The sequence below is a fragment of the Podarcis gaigeae genome (assembly GCF_964106915.1).
Source record: "Podarcis gaigeae genome assembly, chromosome: 1".
Taxonomy (NCBI): Eukaryota; Metazoa; Chordata; class Lepidosauria; order Squamata; family Lacertidae; genus Podarcis; species Podarcis gaigeae.
The window spans coordinates 53,054,026-53,078,545 of NC_139678.1; the positions used below are offsets into that span (position 1 = coordinate 53,054,026).

A 24,520-nucleotide genomic window follows, 5' to 3' on the forward strand; every position below is an offset into this window, starting at 1 on the left:
CCACTCTAATAAATTGAGCTACTGTTGGAAAGCCCTTTCTTCCTTAATAGCTATGCTTGACATGGACAAAGTATGGTCATGAGCAGAAAGCTGCTCCCATTGTGCCACTCAGAAGTTTGGTGAAATACACCCACCTTCTCTCTGCAGCCATATTCAGAATGGGAAGGGGAGATAAGGGCATTAATGGCAGTACAAGGTCCAGTTCTAGCTGCAATGGGAAGAGGGAAGACACTGTCTCGTTTTTCTCTCATTGGCCTAACACCACGTGACATTTTAAAAGCAGTTACCTGGTTTACCTTTGAGAAAAGATTCTGTATTTGGGTGTCGTCTTTGTATTTTAGATACCTGGTTGCTGATTTTTCTCCTCGTCATGCTGTTGCTGGTACTAGAATCTGTGTTTTTTAATGTGTTCCTAATTATAATTGGATGTCGCCGTGCTCTCAGGCCAGGAATGTCCAGAGTGAGGAATCAACTCTTAATTGTCAAAAGGACACTTGCAAGTTAGGGAAAGACGTGTATATCTGCCCCATGTCTCTCAGCTACTTCTAGGTGTGCACCTGATGTCACAGTTGCCACAGTAGAGAGGCCCTGTCCCTGGCTTATGTATCTCCCCCATCTGAGCTGCTCGGAAGCAGGCAAAGACTCTGCCTGTGTGTAACCTTCTGCTCCTCTCACTTCAATCCTCTTCTGGCCCCGGGAGACAGTGGAGCAGGAGAAGTGAGGGCAGCAGAAGGAGGAGGAGGTGGTGGTATGGAAGCCCTTGACTCTCCACCAGCCTGACCTCTCTCTCCCTCCTCCTGCACCTGTTCTTCACTCTCCAATCCTGCAGCTTCTCCTGCCTCAGACTCATCTCCTGGCTGTCACAGGCTTCCCCAGTTCACGGATCTCTTCTTCGAAAGGGGATCCAAACGCCTTTCTCCCGGTGCCCACTTATCAGTATCCAGCCTCCACTCCTCAGTGTCCAGCCAGTCGCCGACATTGGATCTATATAATTATTATTTGGCATGTACAGCGTATAGTTATGATGATGTACAGGTGTTATGTTGTGGCATTGGTGTTACATGTTATAAACCACATTGTGGTCTTCTGACAAATGTTGGCATATAAATTAAAAAAAAATAAATTTGTATCTGGCAGCCGCTATTCTGCAACTGGCTCTGATTGGTGGACCTGAGTATTCTACTAAAAAAGCACAAAGATCCCACAAACCTAAGGTCTGTTCATCCCTGGCCTAAACTATAAATGCAGTTGTACAGGACTGCAGTGAACAGTGCGATGCTAGACACATCTACCCAAAAGTCCTGTTTATTTCAAAGGGGCCTGCTTCCAGGTAAGTGGGTATAGGATTGCAGTCTAAATTGTTTTGCACCATAGATCTCTACCCAATCCCACAATGCATCATTCACCTTTGCTCCCATAGCATGCAGCACAGCTTATGCTAGCTGGGTGGATGGTTATTCCTTGTCAAGCAAGGATTTCTGTCATCTCTCGGTCCCTCTTGTTTTGTGCTTGCTCTACACTTGTAATATGATAGGGTTGTTTGGGTGGAATATCCTGCTGGAGTAGATGACCTTTAAGCCAACCTTACAGTTCTACCTTTGGGGTAGGGGGCAGGCACAATTGTCATTCTGTGCTAATGCCCAACACAGCAGCAAAATGGAAAGCAACAAATGCCATCTTTTTTATATATATATATAAAGGAAAAGGCAGAATAAAGCAAGTTGACCCACCACAGCTACCAGTGAACACCAAAGGGCTAATGCACACAAGGAAAAGTTACTTTGTTTGGCCCTTTGTTTAAAATCACATTAACACATCCCTTTAAAAAAAACAAAAACCCTTTTTAAAAAACCAAGAATTTATCAGAATTTGTTATCTTGCAAACCACCATGTGAGGTCCACTTCACTATATTTGAATCACAGTCTCTCTTCTGCCTCTTCAACAATGTCCATCAGACAAGGCCCCTGCCCACTCCACCAGTATGATGGTATTGGAACTTAAAAAGGCTACTGTGAAGCACGTTACTGCTAAAAGTTTGTATAAGAACTGAGAACAGATACCCTTCAATTTCATAGTAGATTAGAGATTCAAAGTGATTACCTTATTTCAGAGACAGTGTTTGTAGCTACAAAAAAAAAATTAAAAAATTGACTGGCCTGACTGGCCACTTCTTGCCAACTCAAACTACTGAATTCTTGAAGATGGTGCTGCAAAAAAATTCAGAATTTAAAAGAGTTGGGACTTAAGCCACTGAGATTTTCATCATTTTTGTTTTTGAGGCTGGAGTAGACACAACAATGTCATCCCATTAAAGGATCAGGAACAGACTGGAGGACTCATCTCGTGCATGAATTCTCTTGACCTAATCATGGTTAGTCGTGGCATATGCACAAACCCTAGCTATGATTAGCACACACAAGTAGCCAATGTGGAGTCTTCAGTATGTTTTGGACTACAGTTCTCCTACAGTCAGCCGTGATCCACATGACCAGTGATTAGGGAAGATGGGAACTGTAGTTAAAAACATCTGCAGGGCACCCCATTGGCTGTCCTGGAACAACATTTCAGATTTTGGGGAGAAGCAAACCAAGATTAGGGTTAACCTAAGTTAACATCGGGATGCGGATGGAGCTGTGGGTTAAATCACAGAGCCTAGGACTTGCCGATCAGAAGGTTGGCGGTTCGAATCCCCGCGACAGGGTGAGCTCCCGTTGCTTGGTCCCTGCTCCTGCCGACCTAGCAGTTTGAAAGCACGTCAAAGTGCAAGTAGATAAATAGGTACCGCTTCAGTGGGAAGGTAAACGGCGTTTCCGTGTGCTGCTCTGGTTTGCCAGAAGCGGCTTAGTCATGCTGGCCACATGACCTGGAAGCTGTACGCCTGCTCCCTTGGCCAATAAAGTGAGATGAGCGCCGCGACCCCAGAGTCGGCACGACTGGACCTAATGGTCAGGGGTCCCTTTACCTTTAAGTTAACATCAGTGCAGCCATTACAAGTAACCAGGGTTGAAACATTTAAGGGAAATTCTAGTATGAGAGGAAAAGAGCTAGATGGGAGTGCATGTGAGGCTGTGGTCTGTTCCCGAAAGCTTAACCCTGCTTAAGAAGCAGGAAGCGTTAAGTAAGCCTCTGAATACCAGTTGTGGGAAATCTAAAGTGGAGAGAGGGGCTGTTGCACTCAGATCCTGCTTGTTGGCTTCTCATGGGCCTCTAGTTGGCCACTGTGAGAACAGGTTGCCAGACTAGACGCGCCGTTGTCTTGATCTAGCAACCTTCTCTTATGTTCCTACTACAAATACATTGACTCGAATTCAGTGTTGTTAGTAACAAATACTCACCAGCTGAGTTACATAAAAACACTGATTATTTACCTGTAGTAGATTATCAGAGATGGTGCGCATTTAAATCTGCCTCTAAATTCTGTATTAAAACAACTTGTTAATGAAATATTCAACTTAGGTCATAGCGAATTGTACTTCGATTTCATTTTAGGTCATGGAAGATGTAAAAAAAAAAAAAAAAGGAGAGAGAGAAGTTCTTTAGAGGTAAAAATTGAAAACGAGTGAAGATGAACCAGAAGCAGTACAAACAAAGATAAAATCTCTCTCTCTCCGTCTGCACAAGAGAGCATGAGCTTGGTCATTAGAAACAAAAATTTTAAAACTGTAACACAAAGGGTGGAGACAGAATAAAAGCCACCCATCTGTAGTTGGCCCCAGTTTAATAGAATGATGAGAAGATGGCCACAGGAAGGAGGTTTACAAACGGCTTCCTGCTATATGGAATATATATCATTAGGTAAGTCAAAGCCGAGCAGCAAGAACTTCCAGCGGCAATCCATGTGGAAGGGCACCAAAACCGTCTACTGCTTCCCCACCAACTTGCGGAAAACATCATAGACCTCTGGTTTCTCCTGGGCAAACTGTTCCACGGTATTCTTCTGCAGCCAGTCAGACGAGCGCATTTGCTGCTGCAGGAGGCCAATGAGATCGCCGAGGTTGGAGCCGCCAGCTGAGGCTGGCTCCTGATGGTGGGACACAAAGATCACTTCGTCTGCGCTGTCCGCTTTGCCTTCCGAGTCAGACTCACAAGGCTGGTCTTTACCTTCATTCAGGATTCCATGCTCGTGTTCTTCCAGAACCTCACGGACCCTCTGCATGCCTGGAGGAAAGGAACGAAATCTGGATTCAGATGGAGAGCTATGGTCCTGAAGCAACCAAGCAGTGACTGACAGTTCAAGAGAACCAACTAACAGGTCTGAGCTATCAGGCCACAGTATCTTACTGGTGGGTTTGGCATGCTGGGTCACCAGCTGGGAGAGAAGATAGGAGAAGGACAACACTGACCTAGCTGCAGCCGATGTATCTTGTCCGAAAAGATGATGCGGAACCAGCCAGGCTCATTGCACTCAAAAGCTTTACCACAAGAGAGCAGGACTTTGTTGTCCAGGAAGCGCCTCCAGAGCAGCATTTCCTCTTCAAATGTTCCTCTTCGCAAGTACTAGGGAGTAAAGGAGTGAAGAAACAAGTAAGCTCCGACTCACAAGAAGGAGTTACAGCCACATCTCCTCAACTTCAGTAAGACCATGGAGACCTAAGGTTCCTCGCAGCAGGGGCGGGCGGGCTTCAGGCTTGGGGGGGGGGGCAATTCAATGCCACAGTCTTCTGATCGTCCTGTCAGAACAAGGATTTTGGTTTCTTAGATGAAACTATTCCCCCTCTCCCCCGTCACAAGCTGTTCTGGGGAAAATCTTGACACCCCTTCCCTCAGTTTCAGAAGGAGGAGAAGGAGTGGAAAGCTCTGTCGTGAAAAGTCACCACACAAGGCGTCTGCAGACGGGATTCATTAGCTGAGTCACACCCTCAGGATCTACTCTGTTTAATAGAACGTTGAGATCCACCAACAGGAGTCAGGGGCAACATCACTCAGGGATGTGTGTATGTGTGGGAGAGAGACTTTTGGGAGTCAGAAACATCATGTGGATCTACTGCAAATTACCCATGGATCTACTAGTAGATCCAGACTTGCCTTCTGCCCAGCCATAGAATTAGAATCATGCAAAAAGACCCTGCCCACTAAAAATAAGGACAGATTTTTTTTTAAAAAAGGTCTGAAGCTATAAGGGAGGCATTTTCCTATTTCTGGGAATGGGAGACAGCCCTGCTCCCAGAAGACTTCAGAGAACTGGGAACTACTCCATCTTCCACCAGTGGAATGAGAAAGTCAACCACAATCTTTGCAAGTTTATTTCTCTTGGCTGTGATGATGAAAGGGAAGCACCCATCAGACTGGGGAATATTTCATTATATAAGGATTTATAAACTACTTCCCAACAAATGTCTTCAAAATGGTGTACAAAAGTACCAAGCCCTCCCCAAATCTATAGTCAAAGTGAATATGCAGAACAGTCCAAAAGCAGTTCTTAAAGAATTAAGTTCTTAAATAATTAAATTACAAGATTCCATATGAATGCAATACAAAATGGCCGAGTCTTTCTTCAGGGAAACCCTCTTAGAAAGAAAAAAAATCAGCAGTCGCCTAAAGGCAAAAATACTACGGTTGTAAAAAAAAAAAGCAAACCTAGGAAAAGGAGGCATACAGGACCCAAGAAAACTACTTTACTGCCTCATAAAAGATCTCAAGATGTGTTTCTGAATTGAAACAACTAATGCTACTTCTCTACTTTACAGAAAATTCTGAGTAAGCTTTTTCAAAGGATAATTTTGGAGATGAATTATTCGAAGTGGGGCGGCAGCGGGGGGGGAGGTGAGGTTGCTTTTACAAAATAAAGCAATGCCTTGCCAGTGAGACAGTATGTGCGCACACACCAGCCAGATCTTTCTGAAATCCATAACATTGGATGTCTGCTTGATTCACACCCACCACTGCTGAAATAGAGGGACTTGGTTTGATCCTGCAGGTCACACCCACTACTGCTGAAATAGAGGGACTTGGTTTGATCCTGCAGGGGCTCCTTTAATGAGCACTGACCTTTCGGAAATCAATCCATACAAAGAAGCCTGCATTGCGGTTCAGGAAGGGAACCCCAAGGGTCTTGAGCTCATCTGTTACAAAAGTGTGGGCAGCTTTCAGCCTTTCATGATTGGCCCGTAAGTACACCTGGTTGATCCAGTCTAGCCAAGAGGAAGAGACATAAGGCAATTCAGACACATACATATAAAATCGCTTGATTTCTCAACTCCTTGATGCAGTGTTTCAGCGTTTGAACTGACTCCATTGAAAAGCATTGCATCTGAAGCCATTCAAGAATATAGGGAAGTTCTGCCTGTGGCAAGCTGATCTGCAGCAACTCATTCAAACACTGATCATCACTTGGTGCTGCAGGCGAACTATGTGCACACACAAAGCATCCCACAGAGAAGAACGTGGGCAAGATCTACACAACACTGCCCATATTTTGTATTGAAATGTTGGTCTCACTCCATTGCCTTCTTTTCTTTTTTTTTTTTTTTTTAGCTTTTATTTTCAATGCAAAATCGTAACAAAAATTACAAACATTGAATACACAAAAACGAAAAAACACACATCTACAAGGCAAAACCATATCATAACATACATAAACATAAATTGACTTCCTTCCTTTGTTCTAAGACCTCCAAAGATATTTACTCTTACTGTATTGTTGTGTCTAATTAGATTACTTCCATCTTTTTTACATCATTTTTCTTGTTCTTTAACCCTGTAAAGCATCACTCATTACATACCAATATACTGACTCCAGAACAATGTTTTTTCATATACTCTTTAGCACAACCCCATTCTTTTAATAGTTTCTGGTCCGATTGTCCCCTTATGTAAGCTGTAAGTCTTGCCAGATTTATGTATTCACAAAATTTAATTTGCCAATCTTTCACTGATGGAATTTTTCTGCTTTTCCAGTTTTTAGCTATAAGCATCCTGGCAGCTGTTGTTGCATAAAGGATCCATTGCCTTCTTTTCTTTATTCTCACCTTCTGCATGATCAACTACTGCAGCAGTAAAACATGATGCAAAATCCTCAGGGCCTTGTCAGTTTAGGCAATGCATTGCAATTTCCTGTTGGTCACATTTCAGGTGTGCACATGAAAACCATCTTAAGATACACACATAAAAATGGAGGTCCATCTAAGCCAGACATAGGCAAACCCAACCCTCCAGATGTTTTGGGACTACAGTTTCCACCATCCCTGACCACTGGTCCTTCTAGCTAGGGATCATGGGAGTTGTAGGCCAAAAACATCTGGAGGGCTGAGTTTGCCTATGCCTGATCTAAGCCAACTCTAACATAGGCAGAATGTCTGAAAGGATCCCCCAAGCGAGTAGACTTGTAGGCAGGTGGGGCTCCCATGTAATCTGGAGCCCTGGATTGAGCAGAGCTCCAGATCTCATGGGAGCTGTACACGCAAAGGGGGTTGTTTCACATGTCCAACAAAACGTGCAGATCTTGGGGATGTGGCGTCACTTTCTACTCCACACATTGCTGTGTCTGTAGTGGGAAGGCTATGCAAAGGGCTGTTGTTGGCAGTGCAATATTTTAATGCTTTAATTGAAAATGCTGCTGAATTGGCAACCATCTCCATGCTACAGCCTGAGGATCCTGGACAGGCAAAAGCTGCAGTTTTGGCAAAGCTCCCTTCTCAAAGGGAGAACAGAGCAGGGAGGAGTTGTGTAACATTTTTGGCCTCACCTCTGTCTCGGAGAAGCTGGGCCATTTTGTACTGGACAGGTCCACAGACCCCGTGGAAGTAGCACAAGGAAGCCACAGCATTGGCAACATCTTGATTCAACGTGTACAGTGTCCCAAAGCGAATCCCAGCAGCAGCAAAATCCTGCAGGGGCCAGAAATTAATAATCTTTTGAGCCAACAACGAATAAACAGATCTCTCTCATGCATGGCCCAGGCTTTTGAAATAATACCACCTGAGCATCAGGGAAAAAATGCATCTTTATGCTCAAAGATGGAAGGAAGAAACAGTTCTGACAAAGGAAGACTGGCAATTAAAATTAATGGAGTACGCAGAAATAGCAAAACTTGCCAGAAGAATGAGAAATCAAGAAGAGACTTTTAAAAACAGAATGGGGACAATTTATTGATTATTTGAAGATACATTGTAAACAAATCAAAACATTAGCAGGATTGATATAAACACATGCAGTAAGAGATAATCAAGGGGAAGAAAATGGAAAATTAGTAAACAGACTTGAACTGGATATGCAGGAATAAAAAGATATAAAATAAGTAACTGCAGAAATGAGGGTAGGGAAGTAGAGGGGAAGGCAAAAGAGATTTGAAAGATTTTGTTTTTCTTGTTAAAAATATTTGTAAAAGTTGAAAATGAAAATAAGATAGAAAAGAAAAGAAAAAAGCACTCACCTTAGTAATTCCCCACATCACATGGGTCCTCTGCGGATCAGGAAATCTGTGCATAAAGAGAGTGCATATATAGATATTAGCAACAAATCAACGAGGCTTCTAGGGTATTCTGAAACACCAGAAGAAATTATACAGTCCCCAGTGTGGTTCCCAAGGACACCCAATAAGACTTATCGAGGAAACTGCAAGTGTCTCTAGTTCCCACCCAGTCCAAGTCCAAGTTCCTCTTCATCCTCCCCTGCGTCACCTATGTTATCTGAAAGGCTGGACTTGCAGCGTGAGACCAAAATTTGTCATCCCCGCCTCTCACCTTCTGTTCTGCTCAATTCACTATGTCATAGTTGCGACGCCCTGCAGCGCCCCCTAGGCTCAGTGCCCAGAGCAGTGAAGCCAGTCGCACTGCCCTAAATCCACCTCTCTTATCTGCTTAGGGGCTCCCTACTCTTCTGATTCACCAGAAGACCTGGAAAAAAAGTCTCTCCACTCTGACTTCAAGCTGCGTATATCCACACCACGTTTAGGAAAACCTCCAACCATTACAGACATGCAAAAGAATTTCAGGGACAATTGTATGCACATTGTTCCTCTCCTCCATGGAGCTGATCCAGGGTGGGGAGCCTGTGGCTGTTGCTGGACTCAAACATCCATCATCCCCAATCAGCACTGCCAATGATGATGTGAGTTGCAGTCCACTGATATCTGGAGGGCCAAAGGTTCCTCACCCCTAAACCAGAGAGTCATTCTCACAGTGCTGCTACTGTTAAAACTGCGCCAGAAAGCAACCCTTTGAAGCCCTGGGATATTGTGGTGCAGAAGCATGGAGAGCACTTTCCCCCTGTTACAAGCCTCTAAAAAAGGGAATGTATCACACTGCTGCCAATAGAAGCTGCCAACTTTTAACCCATCAGGACTCTAAATAGCGGTTTGTGATGTGAAAGTGTTTGCTCAGTGCCGCTTTTCTGTTTCACAAAACTTTATAGTGTTGGCGACCCCCATTAAGAGGTGATGGAAGCACTAAAGATGCTTTTACCTGTCCATTTCAAGCACACTGTGGAATGTGGCAGAATCATCAAAAACTGACAGCATGTAGATCTCATCTACTATCACGTGCAGCTCATGCCTAGAACGAGAGGAAAGAAGAACAGGGGACTTTTTGGCAATGGGTAGAGAGACTGCTTGCTGCCAGGAAGTGGGCAAAGTGCAACCAGCTGCCACTAGAGAGGAGGATTTAGTAGGGCAATGCCCCCAAAACCGGACAGCAGGAACAGAGTGAAAACATCACACCTAGCAGCCATATATGCTCTCCCATTACTAAAGATGGCAGCAAAACCTTCATTGACATTAGGTTTCCCACCGAAAAGGCTACCTTTCACTGACACGCAAAGCAGCTTGCTGATAACAACAGGGGGCACTTTCAGATTGTTGCTATTTTTGGGTGGGTTCAATCTTATTGGCATTCACTCACATATGGCCAAAATCAGGCCATGCAATTAAAAGTTGATTTGGCTCTCTTGGGCAATATCCTCCCTAAAATTGGACATTTTGTGATAAGGAAAACGATGGGAAACTGAATGAAAACTGGGCAGTAACAACTGCTGACACAACATTGTATAGGCATCCCAGCAAACAAATCAGAGGGAATGCTCAAGAAATGACCAATGATATCTAACCTTGCAAACTTTGTGGGAACAAATCAGGATGAATGTGCAATAAAATAGGTCATCTGGAAGCAACCAGGATGCTACACAGGTGTAACTCTCCCCTGGCAGTCCTAGTTCTTTCTAAAGACGAAGCAATATCAATAGAATGGAACCAGAAATTTATCCCCAGTCATGGCATTTGCTCCTCCAGCTCCACCACTCTCCAGTAGATGAAGACCTCCTGAGTCACTGAATGGCACCTCATCAAATCTCCTTTGCTGCCCCTTATAGCTAAAGCTCCTTCTTGGAATATGTCTAGTGTCACACCCAACTCTTGCCTTCAAGTACCACCTCACCCTACAAAATGTCCCTAACCTTTTCTGTTGAGTCTTCAGCTGAACCTCATCGTCTACAACAGGTGTGGGGAACCTCTGGCCCTCCAGATGTTGCTGAACTACAACTCCCATCATCCCTAGCCATTGACTGGGGCTAATGAGAATTGGGGCTTGCTGGGGCTGATGAGAATTGGCAAGCCACAGGTTCCCTACTCCTGCTCTGCAGGAACTAAGTACATGTAGCCTAGGCAGATGTAAAAATGCATATATTCACTCATCCCAGCCTACAATATTTGGTCTGTTGGACTAGCCATCTCCAAACAAAGTCTTCGATCATACCTTTTTGCAAATTCCAAGAAATCATGTAACTCAGAGAGAGAATAGATGTCCCCCAAGGGATTATGGGGGTTCAGGAGAATTAAAGCCTTTACTCTGACACCCTATAAAACAAAAGCATCAAACTGTAAAACACAAAGAGCAAGGGACCTTATATAAAATACTGCCTGTCAAGAAATCTGCTTGTCCTGAGGCACTTTGGTTTATAACATTGGTGACCCTCATTATCAGGCTGCTTTTACCTGCCTGTTGCCAGTGCATCACGGAATGTAGCAAAGTAAAGGAGCTTGGTTGAATTCTCTTTTATAGCTTTACAATATTTTTTAAATCAAAAATGTCTTAGTGCAATTGAATTCCACAGAGATGTTAAGTGGACAATCGCCAAGAAAATCCAACACAGCCACATTTGGCTTTAAAAGAGGAAACATCCCAAAACTGAAGGAATCGGTAAAAAGAAAGTTGAATGGGGAAGTGGAAAGTGTCAAATCTCACCAAAATACTTAGAGATTGTTCAAAACCTCAATCATACAAGCTGAGCTAGGAAGTACGTCACAGATAAAGGAAAGACTCCATCAGGGACAAGAAGATGCCAATGTGGCTAATGAGCAGAATCAAAGAAGCTATTAGAGGTAGGAAGGTATCCTTCAAAAAACAGAAGTCTTTTCCAAATGAGAACGAAACAGAGCATAAATTTTGTCAAATTTTGCAGAAGCAAGCAATAAGGGTCCATTCATACTATCCTGTATGCCAGGCATAGGCAAACTCCAGCCCTCCAGATGTTTGGGACTACAATTCCCATCATCCCTAGCTAACAGAACCAGTGGTCAGGAATGATGGAAATTGTAGTCCCAAACATCTGCTGGGCCGGAGTTTGCCTATGTCTGCCATATGCTGTAATAAAATAGTTGTCTATCAAAGCTCCAAAGTTGTAATGCATCCAGCCTCTACCACACTTGGCCTCAACAATGCTTATACTTAGACCACCCTGGACCACTGAAATGAATCAAAACTAGGGGCCAGATTCAGCTAACCTGGCCCATGAGCAGAAGCCAGTGCAAAGACTCCCACAAGCAATAGGGCTTCCCCTTGCGCCTGAGGAGATTTCACCCCTCCCATATCCAAGAATCTCCTGAGATGTCTGCTGATTCTCCAGAGAGAAGGAGGCGTGTTCTGCTTCTCTACTTATTCTACTCCAGCAGAGTCAGTCAGTCAGTCAGTGTGTTGGAGAGAGAGAGACTGAGTGTTAGAGATCGTGTGTATAGATAAGGTTGCTGCTAAGAGCAGCTGCAGACACTCAGTGCAGTGCAGCATTCTTTATGCTTAGACCTCATTAAGCTCTGTATATAGTTGTATAATAGTTGTAGATAGAATAAAGAAGTTATTCTACAGAGCTGCTCTCCGAGTCGTTTATATACTCTGCTAGACTCTGGGGTGCGACGACTGTCCTCTTGTGGAAGTGAATCCGGTGCTCACAACTCTAAGCTGTGAGTCCACAGCACTTTGACCTGTTCCTGTCCAGAAGGTGGTCTCTGGAAGTGCTACCCAGCTCACCTAGCCCAGTCGGGGCTGAAGTGCATGAGTCTAGTTGGTGGTACTGGCTCAAGGGCGATGCTGACAGCGCCTCCCCTAAATCCGCTCTGGGAGCTTGGGAAAAACCCCAGAACAGTGTGCAGGGGAGGCTGTTCCATCAGGCAAGCAGAAATGCTTGCACTGGCAGAACGGCCGTATTAGCGCAACACTCAATTACCCCAAAGTCTAAAGGTTTACTGTATTACATTCCACAACATCCCTGTAATCTGTGGCCCCACCCACCAATGAAGCCTTGGAAGATTCAGCAACTGTAAGATGAAGCAAGCTCACCTCTGACTGTGCATCCTGCAGGGCCTTCTTTAGCTTTTCCACAGTGAGCTGGAATGGACGGTTGCAGGTGCCGGTGACCTGAAACACATTAAAGAGTAGGCTGAGCACAAAAGCCTTTCGGAACTGAACAAAAGCTATTTGTGCTGCACATCTCAAGAAGTCTTAACAAGGACTCCACTCCCTTCAACTGGATGTTATTACAGAGATAAGAATTGTTAACACACTTCCCAGTGACACCATGAATTGAGCAGCCATTCACAGAAGCTGGAGTTCAACTTCTACTGAGGAAGGGATATTTGTGGACCTCTACAGAGGAATGCCAGAATGCTGATTTGGATACAAACAAAGGCAGCCTTCACAGCCCAAATTACTTAAGCCTTAAATTCAGCAAACATATTCTAGGAAAGGTGTTCCAAAACTTCTTACTGTAGAGATACACACGGGTAATTTCTTTCAGAAACTTTGTCTTCTCAGAAAAACCAAATATATATTGTGTGCAATACTTCCCTCTCTGTCAGCCAGTTTGGCAACCCATACCCAACATTTCCCGTGACTTGGAGCCTGAATCCATTTTTTAGCAACTATTGCTCAAGTGAACTGTGAGGAAGATATGTCAAGTTGCCTGCTGCCATGCCATAGGACAATAGCAAGGGTAGCCAACATGGTGCCCCCAGATGTTATGGACATGCTGGCATGGGGACAGATGGAAATTTCAGTCCACATCTGGAACCCTAGGTTATAGAATGTGATGGCTGTCCGCTCTCCTTCTTACCTGGCTGTCCAAATGGGCATAGACCAGCTTCACATTCCCATAGAGAAACACACTTTGGGTGATGCCTCCGTAGAAAGGGGTAGCGATCAGGAAGGCTTCTGAAATCAAAAGAAGAAAGCCAGTTATCCCACTGCTGCAATTTGTGCCCCTGAAGTTTACAGCTGGGACAATGCAGCTGAGGTCAGGGTCTTTGTGAAAAGTTCCTTTCTACGAGTCCAGAGAGACCAGTTTGGAGTTAACTTTTACTTGCCCTGATTAATGTAGCTAATTAGTGCAAGTACAATGGGCAAGGGAATAAAGAAGAATACCCAGCAGAATTATGACCATAAACATTAGCAGTTTTGTTGCTATTCTTTGCAATATTCCTACTCCATTACCAACCAACAAATCCATATATTAAGGGTTGTATTCAACTATGTTTTGCTCAAAATAGGCCTACTAAAATTCATGGACCTAACTGAGTCATTAATTTGAATACCACCCAATATTTCTCTAGCTATCTCACTTACCCCCTGGATCACAGAGAACGGTAGCCAAAGCAGAAAACAGAGAGCCGCAGCCATTCAGTATGATCACCTGCAGAAGACATGTTGGGATAGATGTTTACTCCCATTTAGGGTAGGATAATCATCAATATGAGTGCCAATACATTACTAAAAGAACAAACAAGCCAGAAGTAAATTGACCTACATTTTCTGCTTTAAGAGGTGCAGGTGCCTTGCAATAATAGGTCAAAAATCGAGCCACTTCCTCTCGCAAGCTGAAGGAGATATAAAAGCAACCATGGAATTAGTTTCTCCCAAGGAAAGGCTTCGGACTCCACCAGGATGCATTGCAGAACAACACAGAGAAGGTTTATGGAAACAGGATAAAGTTTTACTGGGCCAGCACAAAACATTTCTGTTGTTCACACACATAAGATGCCATAAAATCCTGCACTTTATTATTGTTAATTTCCACTTTAGGTCTGGTTGCAATGAGAACTGAAGGTATAAAATGCTTAAAAGCAGCGATGGGGCACCTAAGACTCTCCAGATGCGGGGCTAAAACTCCTATCATCCTGGACCATTGACCATGCTGGCTGGGGCTAATGGGAGTTGGAGTCCAACAGCATCTGGAGGTTATTGACTCCCCAACCCTGCTTAAAAGAACCATATCCTGGTGGGATGGAGATGGCCCTTCAGAAGTTGTTGTGCTACAATTCCCATCTCTCCTGACTGTTGGTCATGCTGGCTCTAAATGACTGGAGCTGTAGTCAGCAACAAATGGAGGTGCACAGGTTCCCTGGTATACTGAGCTGAGCTCCTTTTGCAGAAAAGGAGAATATATATACAGTTAATTCACTGAAAGATCAGCCCTTCCTGTTACAAGCATCTTATGTTCCTGGCTGGACCAGTTCAGACTGCATGTCCTGGGTATTTCCACAGTCCTCTTTAGCGCCTTCCTTCCTTCCTTCCTTCCTTCCTTCCTTCCTTCCTTCCTTCCTTTTCTTCCAAGGCAGTGAACATAGCTTCCCCTGCACCCAAGTTATGCTCACAACAGCCTTTGGAGAATTAATGTGTTATCAGAATATATGGGGCACCATTGCCATTCTAAGACAACAAGGGAGGTGTTTGTGGTGAGTTCCTGCACCTCTTTTTCTAGAAAGATAGTATAGGCATAACCAACCAACATCAAACCTTGAGATTCTAGATGGCCCCAGCTCTCTGCTGAAACATGTTTCACAGCTCAGCAAAGCAGCTGACCGGGATCCTGACCTGCTTAGAGAGATCTGACTTTGCCTGCCTGGAAAAGGCTCTCTTTATTGCTTGCACTGCACCTGCAATCTCCTGCAGAACAGGATAATAATTTCCTTGTAGGTGCAGAAAATAGGGTGAAGATACTTACGAAGGGGAAAAGATACAAGGCAGTTACTACTCACAACATATGGCCCTTCCAGTCAGGATATTGTAGCAGCGGAGGTTCTATGACGTTCATGTCACTTTGCGTCAGCTATTAGCAAGGAGAAGGAGAGGGCACAATAATTAAGCAAACCAGCGGACTTCCGGGTTGGCGCCATCGCCGAATGGCGGGCTCCCTCCATGCTCCGGAGGGAGCCGGCTCGGCAGGGGTTGGGTTCTACCGCGCCGGCGACGCGGGGACCCTCAAAAGCCATGGGCACGGAGCCCCATGGACATGGTGACTCGGCTGGCACCTTTGCGCCCCTCCCCGGCCCGCGAAAGAGCCTTTTTAAAGGCTAAGGAACGGGCGCCTGGGGGGGGGGTGCTTTGAGTCCGCCGCTTCCCCTGCCGAGCGAAGCCGCATGCCATTCGGTGGAGAGCGCTAGCTTCTTCTATTGAAAATCTGGATCCAAAAGAAAAACCCGTGAGTAATTGGACTATGGACTAAAAAGAGGGATAAATTTTTAAAATTTGGTGCGAACGGGGGAGGTGGAAAAAGGAAGTCAGCCCCCCCTTTATTGTAGAAAAGACAAAAGAAAGGACTTGACAACTAAGATCGAGTGTAACCCTATCTTGATGAACTAACAACTTCGCGAGGGAAAATTATAAGTTTGAGCTGGAGGAGAAAAGGAGAATTTGCATTAAAAAGCAACCCCCCCCCCCCCGGAATCCCTGGAGCGATCTGCGAGAATACCTGGAGAAGAGTAATGGAGGTTTTGACAGCTGTCAAAGAGCTGTCAAAACGGAAGAACAAAATAGAGACGCTGTATTGAGGACTTTGCCAGTTACATTTGGATATAAATTGGATACAAATTGTTTCAAATAAGGATTAACAAGCTATTTGGACTGGTGGATGTGATCTGGAAGGGAACTCAGTTACTGTAATCCATCTAGAGGAGCTGAGGGATATTGCATGTGTTTTTGCTAGGAAACTTGAACAGTTGAACAGAACTTTCAACCTCCTGGGAAACTGCAGAAATGGAACATTATTTTGTCTACAGAGGTCTACATACTACAAGAAACAATGGATTTATCTGTTGGAAAATGAAAGGGACATGACGTAATGTTTTGCTCCTGAATAACAAGCCTCTGCAGAGGAATTAGAAGCTTTTGGAAAAAGAACCTTTCTGCGGGAGAACAGGGAAACAAAAAGGAGGAGAGTGACCGACAAGAATAAGGAAACAACAAGAACTGGACAGAACTGGAAGTGGGGACATTTGGGATATCCAGATTTGACAAGCTTATGGAAATAAAATTGGAGTTTTTACTCCTGGATACAAAAATCTGGATAGAAGAAATGGGCCCCTTTTTGAGATAGACTCCTTCTAAGATTGGACACTTGTGATTAAAAATGACTGGTAAAGAATCAGGGAGATATGGGTTTAGTGAAATGTGGGAACACCAGGAAGATATTAGAATTGGAGGGATATAAGGAACGCAACAGGGAAAGAGGGGAGGGAAATTTGGAATCCAAAGGCTGCAAAATTATTTTTTCTTTCTTTTTGTATCTTCTTTTCATCTGCACTATATCTGAAAGGGGGGAACTCGTGGAAGGGAATAGATAGATCTTAGGGGATGGGAATTTGAAAAAATTGGGTTATTGACGATGAGTGTAATTTGGGGATAAGAACTTGTTGAATCTAATTGTTTATTTAGAAGATTTGGAACACAAGAGGGGGGGGAGGGGGAAGTCCTGGTCATTGGAAGAAGTGTATAAATTGGATTTAATTTGTTTTAATTTGGAAAATCTTAATAAAAATTATTTTAAAAAAAAATAATTAAGCAAACCAAATTGGTCTGGAAAAGGTAAGAATCAAACCTGTAGAACCAAATGCTCCCATCCTGCTGGAGGGCATTCATCTTGCAAATTACAAAACCCAAAACACGGAAATCTATATCGGTCAGCAAGGCAAGTCCATCCCATTTCCTTTCACAGGAACAGGCATACTGCTAATGCTCCTGCGACATTATTATCAGAAGGGGACCCTCATTCTGGAGACACTGTCTCTAGAAGTACCCAGAATTTGAAAGTCAAAGAAACACCCTAAGTTAAGAGAACAACAATAATTTTGATTTCAATTATTGTTTAAAGCTTGAAAAACATTTTCATCCTTCTAAAGGGTGTGGCTCCTCTACAGAGTCCTGTCTCAATCCTCTTCTGGGTCCTTTGCCCACTTTCTCCCCCAGTTGTTTTGGGGATGGATAAATTCATGCATACTAGGAAAGCAAGGGCTTGGGGCAGAAATAGGGCAGGAAGTTCTCCCCAATATTTGAAAGTGTCTGGTGGTTGACTGCAAGAAACCCAAGAGAGGTGCCATGTTCCCACCACCACTACTCTGGAAAAGGCACAAATTTGTAAGCTTCTCAAATGGAAAAGAAAGGGCTCAACAAGTATTCATATATCAAGATGCTTCAGCATGTAAAATTAAGCCTCTGAGGGCTAACTGATTTGGGAAGGGAAAGAGCAACACCACCAGCACAGCTCAGGAATCAAGCACATTTACGATTCTCTTACCCGCTTGGACATCAGATCAAAGCACAGCTTGTTTTCACTGGTGCCAAAATTAATGATGCCCTGGAGACAGAGACAGAAGTATTGTTAAGAAAAACAATCACTGCATGTATATGGATTTCACATTAGCTGACGTGCTATTACCCCATTAAAAAATGTGTGAACCAGAGTTCCTTTAAGTACTGGGGCCAATGAGCACTTTGGGAAATAGATTTTTTTAAAGATCAGGCATATAAGCAAATAGTATATAATTTATTCTTCAATTCACTTGTGAATGTATCTGAATCCAAGATTCCTCTTTTTGTATAATTACGTGAGAGGCTTCAGCTGTAAATTTGCATGCATTTACATGGCACATATTCATATTCCTCAACGAAATCATTTCATTCCGTTCATTTATGTTCATATATAGACACTTCATCGTTCATACAGTGTGAAAGAAACTGCAGGTCAGTAAGTATAGATACTCTTTTTCTTGGAGACAGTAGCTTGGGCAGTCACCATGTTTACCCAGGTAATTTATTTATTTACTACATTTGTATACTGCCTTTTCTCTAATAATTTGTGGTGTACACAGACCTAATTTTTCCCCTCACAACATCCCTGGGAGGTAGATTAGGCTGATAAATAGTTATTGGTCCAAAATTACCCAGTAAGGATTTGAACCCAAGTCTTTCAAGTCCAGTTCAACATACATCATGCTAACCTATTTGAAAGCAAAAGACATGGGCGTAGGCAGGATTTTTGGTGGGGGGTGGGGGACAGGACTTTTGTTAGGGGGGGCAGAATCAATGTGATTGGTCAGTTAGTTACTTCTATTGTTTTACTTGGCTACACCCTTGGATGTGGAGGAGAAGGAAAGAGGAAGAAGTGTTAGTCCAGTGTATCACTTGGGCACATGGAGACTCATCTACATAGTGTTAGACTGTGGTTTAGTGTTCACAATAACATGGCCCCCGAATTGTAAAAAAAAAAACATAATTATAAGTCCCCTTGGGCTAACATTCATTTCAGGAAAGATATCAAAAGATACAATGCTATGTAAATTGTGTAAATTTAGGAGTCGTGCATGTAACTGCCAGTTCCTCCGGGTGGATGGATGGATGTTCAGCTGTTTTTAAATAACAGAGGATTCTGTCCACTCCCTATATTAAATTCTCCACCAAGGAGTGGCAGGGGGTGGGGGGTGCCTCAATTAAGACTTTCCACCCCCTTTTCCTCCTCAAAGCCACCTTTTCCCATTTAGCCTTTGGTTCAATCCTGAGCAGCCCAATCCTGAGAGAAGCTGATCCTGTTGAACTCTATGCAGCTTATTCCCATACCTATACAGAGGATTACAGTCTTAGTTTTTACCCCCAACCAAAATGAAGCCCAGGCTTCATAAGTGCATGTGCTCAGATTTATCCTTTGTTCGTACACCCTTCTCCACCCTTGATCACAGGTCGGAATGTAAGCTCCTGCAGCAGAGGGCGCTTCCTTGATTATGCTGAACCTTGATCTGTGTGGGAAATCCATAACCATATTAAATAATAATTTTTGTTTTTGAAGGCACACAGCAGAAACAGAGTTTACTCACAGTGGGGTTTTTGTCCTCTTCATACTTGTCGGCATGATAGGCCCTGTACCCTTCCTCTGTGGACCCCCTGAAGATGTTGGCAATATTGCCTCGGACCGAGAGGAATGGGCTGCTTTGGAAATCACTATGGTTGCAGAAATCAAACACATAGGCTGTCCTGTCCAAGACGGGCCGCACCAGCTGTGTGGTCCTCACTTCCTGCTGTGCCCCTTCACCTGCCCCAGTGCTATCAGAAAATGCTTGGCTAAGGTCCATGCCCTGGGGCAGCCCGCTTGCAAAGGAGCCGTTATTGCTTTGTTTTAGGATGCTGAGCATCTGGGCGAAGACGTTGAACATGCGGAATTCGTGGTCCCGTTCCAGTTCAAAGCGTCGCTGCTCCAGCTGTATCCGCCGCTCCTCCGCCTCCAGGTCCCGTTGGAGCCGCCGTTCCTCCATCTGCAGAAAGCGCTCCTCCATGTCCCGCTGCGCCGCCAGGGTCTTCAGCAAGAGGGCGTCCAGGGGATCCTTCAGCCGCTGGGCTTTCCGCTTCTTCCGCAGGCGGTGCAGGGTGGAGAAGCCAGGCCGTGGCCCCAGACTTTGGATCCGGGATGACGAAGCCATGTTGGGTTCACTGAAACCTGAAGGAGGAAACAGATAAAGGGAAATTCCTTCTTTTGAGGCACAAAATCATTTCACACTTCTTGACTACGGTCAGACTTGCTTGAATCGTCTGCCATCGTTGCCTTTAATTAGCATCAGTCCTGTCCATAGCAGAATCTCAAAGCAAACCAAACTAGTAAGGATATTGATAAATCAACATAACATAAGCAGCATTTGATGGGTGAGGCCAACAGTCCACCTAGTGCAGTATCCTGTTCTCACAGTGGCCAACCAGCTGCCTGGGGGAAGCCAGCAAGCAGAACCTGAGCACAACAGCAGTATCCTCCCTGCAACTGGTATTCAGACACTTAGTGTCTCCCACAGTGAAGGTCATCATGGCTAGTAGTCATTATTCTCCACGAATTTGCCTAATCCCTTGTTAAAGCCATCCAAGTTGGTGGCCATCACTGCCTCTTGTGAGAGCCAATCCCATAGTTTCCTGTGGGAAGTTTCCTGTGGGAAGAAGTATTTGCTGTCCTGAATCTTCTAATGCCCAGCTTCACTGAATGCCCCCAAGTTGGAGCATTTTTTAAGAGGGAGGAAAAACTTTTGCCTATCCATTTTCTCCATAATTTTGTGCAGCTGTATCATGTTCCCCTACTCAAGTTTTTTCTAAACTAAAATTCTGAATGTTGTAACCTTTTCTCATAAGGGTTCCTGCTCCTTTGTTGGCCTCTTCTGAACCTTTTCCAGTTCTCAAATATCATTCTTGAGGCAAGGTGTCCAAAACTGTAGGCAGTTACAGTCACACCATAGATTTTTATACATTATACAGTGGCATTATGGCATTGGCAGTTTTATTTTCAGTTCTATTCCTAATGATTCCTAGCATGAAATTTGCACATCCAGAAATGCGCCCTTTCCTTTAATTTTTTGCAACAAGTACCTTATATACAGATGCAACTCATTCAGCATCGTGCTTCAAACAAGTTACAGAAACTGACATAGAATCATATTGTAGGGTTGGAAGAATTGTAGAATTGGAAGGGATCCCAGGAGCCATCTAGGCCAACTCCCTGCAATGCACGTGGCTCCCACTGTTTCAATTTCTAAAATCACCGATGCAGGAGATCAATCTTGGTGGGTGCCATTTCCTCTCAGAGAAGCTCCTTCACCTTTAATTCCAGGTAAAAGGTATATTCTGTACCTTAATTCTATACAGTGGTTGGCTGTAGTGGCTGAGCGAAAGGTTTTCAAACGCCCTAGAGATGGCTTGATCCCAGCAAGCCACCAGTCAGAATTATAAATGGTTCCAAATAATGGATGGTGTGGAAGCTCACATTCTGAAGTCTGATACCAACAATGCCAAACTAAGAATCTACACTGGTACATCGGCTCATAGTATAGATTTCCCCTCATGCAAGGTGACTTGAACAGAGGTATTATTGTAGACTCAGCATTTAGAGTTATTTATTTGCTTTGTGGCATTTAAAACTCCAGGCAGAGGTGGATTTAGGGAAGTTTTTTATGTATTATATTTTATCGCTTTTTTATTCTGTTGGGAGCCGCCTAGAGTGGCTGGGGAAACCCAGCCAGATGGGCAGGGTATAAATAATAAATTGTTGCTATTATTATTATAACCAGTCGCGGAGTCACAGGGCCCCACAGGAAGCACTGCTATAATGATGAACAATGGAAGGTGAGAGGTGGGGATTTTGGTGCTGCACAAGGTGCCACTGAAATGTTAAGCCCAAAGTCTGCCACTGCTCCAGGATCCAAAGCAGCCTGTCTCACCCAGAAATCACCCAAACCTCTATTTCAATCCTTTTTTTTATAGTTTGAGTCATGGATTTAGTTTACTGTTTTGCATTGTTCCCCATTTGACACATGGGACAATTCCAAGGAAGTCAGCATTCTGTAAACTCAGGTTATTTGTTAACTGCAAAGGGCATTTAGCTGCAGAACTCATTGCCTCAGAGTGTTTCAAAGGCCCAAAGTATACCATTTATTTATTTAATTGCCTTTCTGCCTGAAACATGCCCAAGGCAATGTTCTGTGGCTTCAGATAAAGATAGGATAAGAGTTTCTCAAATCAGCACATCAGGACCCTTGGAGGAATTGGGGGAGGGGGACGGACACAACACACCTGCATGGGGGGGGGGGAGAGAGGCTGAAATTATGCTGTATTACAAAACCGGAGGACAGGTAAGCCTGGTCTCAATGCGGGAAAGAGGGACTTGGCATCGAAGGACTGGGAATTCTTGGAGAGATCAGGGAAAGGCACTTGATTAAAAATGAGTTTTGTAACTAAAACAGGGGATTGTCGTTTGGCTGGTGGGGGGGGGGTATATGCCTCATCTTTTATAGAGCAAAAGAGAGATTGTAACTGACCACTCCGAAAGCCAGATCCCTCAGAAATTGGATTCTTTGCTTTCTGATCTTCTGCTGACATAACTAGCACGCACCACAAAAAGAGTGCGTAATCACAAAAAGAGTGTTAGCTCCTGGCAGGAGAGCAAATGGTTGGTTACTTAAGGAACTGTTGTTGTATTTTTACTGTGAGGGAAGGAGGTGTTTGTGGGATTGTCTGCCTCGGGGGCGCTAGGCTAACTTCACCTGCCTTGGGTACTGTGTACCTTGACTTGAGAGAAGGGGGGGCAGCATGTGATGCCCCCCTCCAGTGCCAACATGTCTCGGGTGGGGCCTGCTCTGTTGTGACCAAGAGGCCCTTGCCGTGTCGACGTTAAGTGAGCCGAGCCCGCCGCCGCCGCCGTCGCCGTCCTACCTGAGGGCGAGACACTGGTCTCGATGGGCATCTCCAGCCTGGAGAGGGGCGAGTCGTCCAAAAAGGCCCTCTCCTCCTCGGGGGAGCCCCCCGGCTGGTAAGTGAGAGAAGGCGGCGGCTCCGGCGTCAAGCACTGCTCCACCTCGGAATCCACCTCCTCGCATTTGATCTCCATCAGCTCCGGGGGCTGAGAGGGCGGGAAGGGCAGAGCCGACGAGGGTGCCAAGTGGGGACGGTAGCTTTCCACCAGGCTCCCCGGCGGCAGCACTTGTTGCGCCATCAGCAAGGCGCCGCTGCTGCTGCTGTTGGCGGCGGCGCTGTAGGCGAGGGACGGCCGGCTGGCCAGGACCCGATCCATCACGTCGTAAAACTTCCAAGTCCTGCCCCCTCGAGGGGCCTTGTTGTTCTCCTTGATGCGGCGGTACTCCAGCTTCATCTTCTTGATCTTCTCCCGGCACTGGTCGCCCGTGCGGTGGATGCCCTTCTCCCGCAGCACCTCGGCGATCCGGTTGAAGACGTGCTGGTTCCGAAGGCAGCTCTCCAGCTCCGCCTGCACCGACTCGTCGGCCCACAAGTGCAGCAGCTCCACCACCTCGGGGTCCGACCAGTTGCTGCCCCGCTCGTACTTCTTCCCTCGGAAATCCATGCTCGACCCCCTGAACCTGCCGCCGCCCCCTCGGCGCGGGGAAGCCCAGCAGCTCCCCAACAGCAGCAAGAAGCGGGCATTAGGGAGAAGCGGCCGGCAAGGCGCAAGGAGTGCTTGAAACCCTCATCTGGGGCTGGCACGGATTTGACCCGCTTCAGTTTATTGGTGCTAAAGCTTTACTGTCGGGGGTCGTCTTTAGGAAGCGGGACGAGGGGCGAATGCATTTATCCTGCCCCCCTCTCTTTTTCTCCTGCTGCGGCAGCCGCAGCGCGGAGTAAACCGGATTGGCACGGCTTGGCACGATTGCTGCCCCCCCTTCTGTTTTTTTTTTTTTTTTAACAAAGCGAGCTCCCGGGTGATGGAGGCGGAGGAGGCCAAATGAGCATGTTCACATCCGGTGTGATGGCACATGCGTGCTTCCTTTATTCCGGGATAACTTTGGTCCGTGTCAATCACCCGTCCCGGCCGAGCTAGGCTGGGCTGGGCTAAACAAAGCGGAGCCGCGCGAAGGCACCAGGGGGCGGTGTTTAGGAAAAGCTCCGCCCCTCGCAGGCGGCTCAGGGCCGACCCCTTTCGAAGATGCGAACGCTGGCCGGAGCAGACGGAACCAGCAGCCCTGCGGAGAAGGCGAGCTTCCCAGAACGGGCAAATAAGTAACAGGATGGGGCGAAGGACACCGAGTCTCTGCTAGATCCAGCGGCCTCTAGAGGCTTTGCCTTGTCTTTGTGATGATGAGAAAACGCGCTTTTAACGCTTGCAGGTTGTCAGAAGCGCGTTCTGTGCTCACGCTGGTAGGATTCAAGCTCAGCACAGTTCAGTGTTGGATCCGAAAACGCCGCAATATATAGCAGCGGTTGAAACTTCTAGGAATGGGGATAGGAAGCCAGATCTGCCTGGCTTTTATTTCTCTTTTTAAAAGCCCGCCTGTTTCAGGGATAATTATACGCTAGAAATGGGCAAAAAATATGACTTTTATGATCACAGTACAACAGGTCGCGATTCTACGCATCTGTGCATACAGCTTGGTTTTACAGAAAGTAAAGCCTATGGCAGGTGCAGTCGTTACTCAGCTAATTTTTACTTACACAGACCTTGATGTTCCATTTAAAAAGAAGAAGAAGATTGCATTATATTCCTATGCTGGTTTAGGAGGTTTGACATACACTT

At 45.2% G+C, this 24,520-nt stretch overlaps 1 protein-coding gene across 1 annotated transcript; it reads right to left on the bottom strand.

The window, feature by feature from the left end:
* Positions 1–3,702: 3,702 nt before the first annotated feature.
* On the bottom strand, positions 3,703–24,520 carry LOC310849656 (1-aminocyclopropane-1-carboxylate synthase-like protein 1). Its single transcript, XM_083750191.1, has 15 exons — positions 22,708–24,520; positions 19,344–19,960; positions 17,771–17,830; positions 15,237–15,307; positions 14,006–14,075; positions 13,825–13,891; positions 13,316–13,413; positions 12,544–12,621; positions 10,687–10,787; positions 9,403–9,492; positions 8,373–8,418; positions 7,686–7,827; positions 5,990–6,132; positions 4,345–4,498; positions 3,703–4,159 (listed from the first exon to the last, which is right to left on the bottom strand). Exons 1-15 carry the CDS (start codon positions 23,351–23,353, stop codon positions 3,861–3,863), a joined length of 2,682 nt encoding a protein of 893 aa, XP_083606317.1. The 5' UTR covers positions 23,354–24,520; the 3' UTR covers positions 3,703–3,860.

Excerpts from the sequence above, each read along its gene's own strand:
- LOC310849656 (XM_083750191.1), bottom strand. The coding sequence starts at position 23,353 with ATGGATTTCCGAGGGAAGAAGTACGAGCGGGGCAGCAACTGGTCGGAC. Across the intron at positions 15,308-17,770 it reads TTGATCTGATGTCCAAGCGG|CTGACGCAAAGTGACATGAA; the intron begins GTAAGAGAATCG and ends CCTTGCTAATAG. Across the intron at positions 12,622-13,315 it reads ATGCCCATTTGGACAGCCAG|GTCACCGGCACCTGCAACCG; the intron begins GTAAGAAGGAGA and ends AATGTGTTTCAG.